The sequence below is a fragment of the Engraulis encrasicolus genome, chromosome 16, assembly GCF_034702125.1.
Source record: "Engraulis encrasicolus isolate BLACKSEA-1 chromosome 16, IST_EnEncr_1.0, whole genome shotgun sequence".
Classification (NCBI taxonomy): domain Eukaryota; kingdom Metazoa; phylum Chordata; class Actinopteri; order Clupeiformes; family Engraulidae; genus Engraulis; species Engraulis encrasicolus.
In genome coordinates this window covers 41,127,924-41,135,423 of record NC_085872.1, presented here as the reverse complement: position 1 = coordinate 41,135,423, position 7,500 = coordinate 41,127,924, and the positions used below count along the sequence as shown (strand labels likewise).

The 7,500-nt window shown below is 41.8% G+C and overlaps 2 protein-coding genes and 1 long non-coding RNA gene across 3 annotated transcripts in view; 1 reads left to right on the top strand and 2 right to left on the bottom strand.

Annotated features, from left to right (window-relative positions):
* Window positions 1–7,500, top strand: part of LOC134466583 (uncharacterized) — a 23,466-nt gene that overhangs the window by 789 nt on the left and 15,177 nt on the right. The gene's annotated exons all lie outside the window — the stretch shown is intronic.
* Window positions 1,702–2,538, bottom strand: hmx4 (H6 family homeobox 4). Its single transcript, XM_063219392.1, has 2 exons — window positions 2,334–2,538; window positions 1,702–2,243 (listed from the first exon to the last, which is right to left on the bottom strand). Exons 1-2 carry the CDS (start codon window positions 2,536–2,538, stop codon window positions 1,702–1,704), a joined length of 747 nt encoding a protein of 248 aa, XP_063075462.1.
* Window positions 5,239–5,865, bottom strand: hmx1 (H6 family homeobox 1). Its single transcript, XM_063219386.1, has one exon. It carries the CDS (start codon window positions 5,863–5,865, stop codon window positions 5,239–5,241), a length of 627 nt encoding a protein of 208 aa, XP_063075456.1.

Genomic DNA, 7,500 nt, shown 5'->3' with positions numbered 1-7,500 from the left:
ATTATTATTATTGTTATTATTATTATTATTATTATTATTATTATTATTATTATTATGTTGTTGTTGTTGCTGTTGTTATTATAATAGTTATGTTGTTGTCATTAGTAGCAGTTAATATAGACTTGTTGAATTAATATTAATACTGATTAATAATTACATGTCTTGTATTGCTCATTATGTTATTTTGTTGATCTTGTTAGACTGTCAACAATCACCATAATCATGATCTTGTTCACAGTCACTGGGCTAAATAGTCTCAATTTTCGAATTATGTCTGGAAGCGACCATACCTTTATGACTAGTGGTGAAACAGAGACCTCCTCTTTTGTGTTATTATTCATTTCTAAGAAATTCCAAACAAAAATGTCAGACATTGTCTCATTGGTGTCACATATTTAGGCCTAATCTACTGTAAGTTTATCAGACCGCTGCACGATGCAGACAGTATTACAACACCGGCCTCAGAGGCAGCCATGCACACGCACGCATGCACTCGCGAGCCACACGCACACGCACACACACACACACACACACACTTCATGGGTTAGCCAATTTGACCTTAAGCAGAGTTAAGGCAGTCGGCGTGCAAGAGTAGGCTACAGCTTATGCAGTTCTTACGAAAAGTTGTTTTGTGGCCGACTGACAATTAAGCATTTTCATGGCGGTACGCTGGATAAAGGGCTTACACTTGGAATTTTGATTGTTTAAAGATCAATGTAATAGGCTATTACACTATTACCCCTACTAGTACGGGAGTTGAAGGCCAGAAACATATTTGCCTCAATAGGGCCTACGTTTAAGCAGGATCACGCGTGGACCCTTCAACAGGTTTGTGAGTTTCTACTGACGCTGCTTCTATGCGCATCCGTTTATCTAACAGTGGATTATCACTATAACCAAGGGAAATAACACAGGACACAATGACTACAACATGGCTGCAATTCAACTAGTGAAAATAATACTTTTAATAATAAAGATGTCCGGTCATATTACGCAATTTTGTAAAAGGATATAACCTCTGAAAGTAGGCTACTGTAAGCAATAAACATGCGTTATAACCGAAATAAAAATGTCCATTACATTCATCGAATACTGAATAATTTGAAAAGCAATAGGCCTATTCCTTAAAAATTCATGCAACGACCATCCATCTTTGGCTCCTCAATAATAATAATAATAATAATAATAATACAAATAAAAATAAAAATAAAAATAATAATAATGAGGAATATATATGTGTTACAGACCAAATAAATAGGATGATCCATAAAGCATAAATGATTACTGATTCTTTCCCCAAAACTCATTGCTTAAAATCCTCCAACAACATGATAGTATAGTGTAATTGAAAAAGATGATAGTTAAGAAATAAATAACAAATTCTGCATAACCATATGCTTTGCAAGGACCTTTTTTAAAAAAAAACACACACAGTCCAATATCCACTGTCATCAGTAGAGCACACACACACACACACACACTCTCTCTCTCTCTCTCTCTCTCTCTCTCTCTCTCTCTCTCTCTCTCTCTCTCTCTCTCTCTCTCTCTCTCTCGTGTGTGTGTGTGTGTGTGTGTGTGTGTGTGTGTGTGTGTGTGTGTGTGTGTGTGGTGTGTGCGCGCGCGCGCGCGCGCCGCTCTTTTGAATGCCACCGCCCGGCATCATGAAGGCGCCTCAGTTACATAGACATCACCCCAAGGAGGTCATACGTCCCCATCAAAAATGCTAAAATATTTGGTAGCATTCGAAAAACACAAGTAAGGCGTGCTACCTCCAGGATACATGATGGGCAGAGGCATTGGTAGCAAGCATCTTCCAAGTATATGATTGTCTTTGTAGAATGTGGGAAGCGATACTGATTTCCCGGCATCACTGAAGTCCACAGTAGGTCCTTCAAGGTCTGTGGAAATTTGCCTTTTTAATTTATTCCGGCGATTCTGGAACCATATTTTTACTTGAGTTTCTGTCAACTGCAGCGAATTGGCAAGGCATGCCCGCTCGGCGCTGCTTAGGTAACGTTTCATATCAAAGGTAGATTCCAACTGGAAAATCTGTCTCTTTGAAAAAATCGTGCGTGTTTTCTTTTTGGCCAGAACTTTGTTCTTTTTACTGGTCCCCTTGTGGTGCACGCTGCTGCCATCATCGCAACTGTCCGCATTCTCACATCTTGAGTCCAGGCTTTTCACCACGTCCATATCCCTCTCGTAGGCAGCCGTCGTTGCATGTCCCTCTGTGCAAGTCTCTCCTACAACACAGTTTACATAACTTCAACACGCGAAGTACGGGACATTACAGGCTACAATGTCTGCGCGATTAAGTAGAGAGGTTAACATACCTGTCTCGTTGATCTCTGTGCTCCGAAAGTCTTCCTCGCGACGGTCCAGAGCACGAGGAGGAAAGTCTTTCCCGCAGACGGGTACACTCTGCACTTTTGACTGACAGCTGTCAAACTTTGCCGAGACGCAATTCAGGTTAAGGATATGGTCAATAGTAAACTTAAGGGAGGCTGGGCGACAACACGGTGCGTCTTCTTTGTTCATAGTTATCCAGTAGATGCAGAGAACTATGGCTTAGTTGTTGTTATCGTTTTCTTGTGATGCTCGTTCAGTGCTTGCCTCCCCGTTCCTCAGGCACCATCTCTCCTAGATGCATACCGCAACCACGTCTGGCCCCGTATTACTACACCAACCGGAAGAACGGGGCAGACTCTCTTCTATTGGCTGAAAGAATTACGTCGATGAAGGTTGTGGCCAATTGAAAATGTGGGAAGGTATTACGCTATGAATTTACCAGACATCCACTAGACGAGGGAAAATGTCATCAAACTACCGTTTATTTTACAGTTGAAACAGGAGCTCTCCAAGAGCGCATGGCGCACAAGCTGGCATGTTGTCCCACTACTGTCAAGTATATCTGTGATATACAAAGATACGCCATATAGCCTACGTGATCACGAGAACGCCTGTGTGCTACATTAAATGTATCCTGCTTGGGTACCGTTGTTTCTCCTGGAGGGTCTATTTGGATACGCTGCGTAAAATAAAAGCTTGGCTTCTTACGCGTTTACAGTGCAGTTTCCCGATTTGGGTTATCAAGTATGGCCCCCATCAACCCATATTAAAATGCTGGGGCATTGTCGTTTTTCAAGTGGTTATTCATAATGATGCTGGTTAATAACGTTTTCAAGAGCAGAAAATTGACTTATCACTGCTTAAAGCGTGCGCAAAGTGGTCACAAATCTGCCATCTCTGTCCATTTATCTACCAACCATCTATTCATGTAAATTATTTGGCGCCCACATTCTAGACATCATGTCTCCCTAAGTGCATTATAGACCACAAATGTGAGACGCTTGTGATTTAAGTGCAGGGTCCACACGTTTCAGAAAATAGGAGCTTATATATTGATCATGGGAGTCTTGCCATGACTACACAATTTAGGTTCCTAATGGCCACTTGTAATTGAACTGGGTAATGTGCCCTATGCCATAAGAGCACATGAATTCAAAAGCAACAGCACATGCGCAGGAATGGGTGTGCAGTTGCACTTTTGCAGTGTAATTATAAAACATACTTGATGTCTGTTCCTCTCTTTCTGTGTGAAATTACAAATCGACCTGCAACCTCTACAAACTGCATAGTGTCGCTATCCTACCATGTAGCCATCTGTATACAGTTCTTTGTGCATATATCGTGCATATTTCTTCGCTTATTTAGACTCTGGAAGGTTGGAAATTACTTTTCATTGGCACGTGTCCTCTTTGAAGTGTGGCCTAAGCAGACCTTCATGAGCCCTGTCCACATGGTAACTTTCAAGTCCTAAGTTACCTATCTACCTCTCTTTTTTCGATTACTTCACCTCTTTATAGCCATTCACATATTCTGACAGATGTTTTTCCTCTCATTTCATGTTTTCACAAGTTCTTCTTCCTCTTCTTCTCTTCTTCTTCTTCTTCTACTACGACAATAACTAGTACTACGTCCTCTTCTCTTTATAATAATAATAATAATAATAATAATAATAATAATAATAATAATAATAATAATACAACGTGCAACTGTTTACAAAAACACTGGCATTATTCAATTTTGCGAATGGATGGAAAGGCAACATGTTTTCACTGTCTAATGATCCGACAAACTGGGGAAAAAACGGTAAGCCATAATAAATGCCCTGGGGACATCAAATTAAATCATACTATGAAAGAATTTCATAAAGCTTACAATTCGATTCAGGCCAGTTAATCATGTGTTGCTTATACTTGCCTTGATAGTAGCCTACCAGTTGACTCAATGTATTTTATTTTATTTTATTTTGTTTTATTCTATTTTATTGTAAAGCATACATTATTAATAGCCTACTTGTATAGCCTATATGCTCCATTGCACTGTTCGCATTAAAAAATAGTAATTATAATAAAAACAATTCACTGCACTTGATGACAAGAACTGCTGTGCATTATGCTTTTCTTTTGTAATGTGTGCGTAAAATGTATCAAAATGCATACTTGAGGGAAGTAGGTATAGATAGATAGATAGATAGATAGATAGATAGATAGATAGATAGATAGATAGATAGATAGATAGATAGATAGATAGATAGATAGATAGATAGATAGATAGATAGATAGATAGATAGATAGATAGATGTGGATTAGTGTGCGTTTTGATCCACTTGGACAACTGCTGCGTACTTTGGTACCTGACAACTGACACACACTCTCTCTCTCTCTCTCTCTCTCTCTCTCTCTCTCTCTCTCTCTCTCTCTCTCTCTCTCTCTCTGTATGTATGTGCGTGTGTGTGCGCGCGCGCCTTATATCACCTGACAGAAAACGCAAACCTTCATCCAGACATTTTATTGTGATCAATTGTATTTATTAATTGCAATGAAAACCCACCAAGTGAAAAAGTGATAAGGTTGAAAAAGTGTGCTTCTGAATAAAAATATATTTGTTGAAAAAGAAAATAAGTATAATCTTAAAATGTACACGAACAACTATGGCCTGCATCCCATGCGCAAAAAGGTTATCTGTAGGCCTATTGATGAGACAGACGCCCAGTTAACGTTAATAACATTAAAATCAAGAGGGATATAACTAAACTTAATGTATAATCACTTTAAAATGAAATCTTTGGATGCAGCAAACATTAACATGTTTTCTGCGGCCAAGTGTGTTATTGCACGATTCTGGTACAGTATAGAGATCTTGACAGTTCACACCTCGCCCTAAAACACCATTTTAAACCAGGCCAGTCATCTGCGACCTCAGTACACTCATGGACTGGGCAAAGGACGTGAGGGGATAGTTCACTGAGCTCGAAAAGCCCACAAGAGGCGGTGAGACCTGCGGCATCCCAAAACTCAGAGCTGACGGCGGCGTGGTGTTCTCGTGGTATAGGATGGGTACGCGAACAATTCGCTGCGAGGAATGAGTGATGTTGGCTGCCTCCAAGTCCGCGGCTAATTGTCTCTTCCACTTATTCCGTCGATTCTGAAACCATATTTTCACTTGTGTTTCGGTCAGATGCAGAGAGGCAGCCAATCCGGCCCGTTCTGAGCTGCTCAGGTAGCGTTTCACATCAAAAGTTGACTCGAGTTGAAAGACCTGACTACGGCTGAAGACAGTCCGGGTCTTTTTCTTACGAGCCAAGTTTTGGTCGGCGGTATCAGCTTCAGTTGTCTCGTCGAAGACGTTCTGAGCATCCTCGTTGTCATCGGTCAGACAATCACTTGTTTTACGATCTGAGTCGTCGCTGCCCACAGGCTCTGGGCCAATGGGTGAATCTCTGTCACTGGAGACGGAGTAGCACCGTTCGTCGGTACCGCTTTCTTCTTTTGGACCTGAATAAATATAAACACGAAGCATTTGTGCTAATGTTACAAGAATAGAATACAAATTTACTTAAGTGACAGACGTGGTAGGCCTAAATAGGCCTATATATGGTTAGCCTACACGAGTTTTTATAAACCGACAGAATGACAGAACGGCTCTGTTTATCAAGCCGTTATAAAGCCCGTTGTTGATACACACATACAATTTCACATGCAGGCTAAAATGTTGGTGAGGGAGAAGGTCCAAGTGCATTGTGCGTGCATGCCAATGTTTTTTGTTTTCAAAAGAATTATTAGTTGGCCTAGAAATTGACAAATATATAGGCTATGTCTTGCCTTATCTCGGGGGAAATAGCCTGTTCTTGACGTTTATGTTATTTAATGCGTGATGATCACATTTTGTGCAGGTGCGTCAAATGATCAATAGTAGACCATGCGAAGACAGCTGGGGGGTTGTTTCAGGAGGAAAGAGGAACACATTCAGGATGTTAACGGTAAGACTTGCGGCTGGAACCGATGAATAGTCCTACGTAAGAGTGAGAGTAGACAAGACCTAAACAGCTGGTAGCCTAAATAAAAGCAGCCGAGTCGCTACAGTAGGCTAGGCCATGCGGCCATGACAGCCGTTGTTATAACACGCGTTACATGAGTGCTGTTTGGAAACACGCGTTAATAACTATGTTATTACATGTGGTGCTGTTTATGCCATTAATATAACGAACTGCACTTACTTTCCGAGCACTCCCGGCTGTCACAGTGTAGAGATGAAGGCTGGTACCATTCAAGGCGGGACTGGGCATCTACTGTGGACCCTGTGCTGGTTGCTTGACCACTCACTTCACCAAAATGATGTGTCTCTCTAGTATGAAGAACTGACTGCCGTCGAACATCCTCAGCCACTTCATCCTTTCTCGGTGTTCGCGCAGAGTCTTCTTTTTTGCCGGAGCGCAGAAGATTTTCGATGAAAAAGGAAGAGACTCTTGGTGTTACCGAAGTTTGGTTTTCGTGCGCTTTTTCGTGCATGTTTATCTCTCGGTGTGCCAAATGGTCTCTGTGGAGATCAGTCTCAGCGCTGTGACTGGGTTCTACGCAATGTGCAACAATAAATCCTTTTCTGATATGATTAGGCTCTGTTTAACCATCTCAGGTGCTTTGGGTATCCTTGTGTAGAGTGGCAGCAGACGCGTCCGCGGCGCCAACGCAATTGAGGAGCGGTAGGCTATGCTTGCAAAGAATAACGCAAGTCAAGTCAAACGCTTAACAAGCCGATGGCATTCTGCTATTGGACGACCACAAAGGCAAATGGGATTACTCAAGAAAAAGAATTGCTCTCTGCGAATTCCCCTCTCTGATAGTGCCTCGGGGTCGGAGGAGCCCCTGTCAGTGAGGGGCTTTATTTGGGTCAATTAGGGAGCAAATGAAAGTCCAGATAGAGGCATTCAGGGCTAGGGCTCTTCGTTTGAGCGAGAGAGGGGATTCGGAGAACAAGATACACCACCGCCTATTGGTTATCCTCGTCTCTGCATCACCATTGTTCCCTCAAACGGAGCACCGATCAAGCGCTATGGCCGAGCTCGCTGGCACGTGGGCACGCTCACGACTTCTACCTAGACGCTCATAATTAAAAAGAAAGGATGTTTATGTTGAATAGCAGGCATGATAGGCTATA

Bases quoted from the DNA above. Each gene is read 5' to 3' on its own strand.
- hmx4 (XM_063219392.1), bottom strand. From the start codon at position 2,538: ATGAACAAAGAAGACGCACCGTGTTGTCGCCCAGCCTCCCTTAAGTTT. The intron at 2,244-2,333 runs GTATGTTAACCT...ACTGTGTTGTAG, and splicing joins CACAGAGATCAACGAGACAG to GAGAGACTTGCACAGAGGGA.
- hmx1 (XM_063219386.1), bottom strand. From the start codon at position 5,865: ATGCTTCGTGTTTATATTTATTCAGGTCCAAAAGAAGAAAGCGGTACC.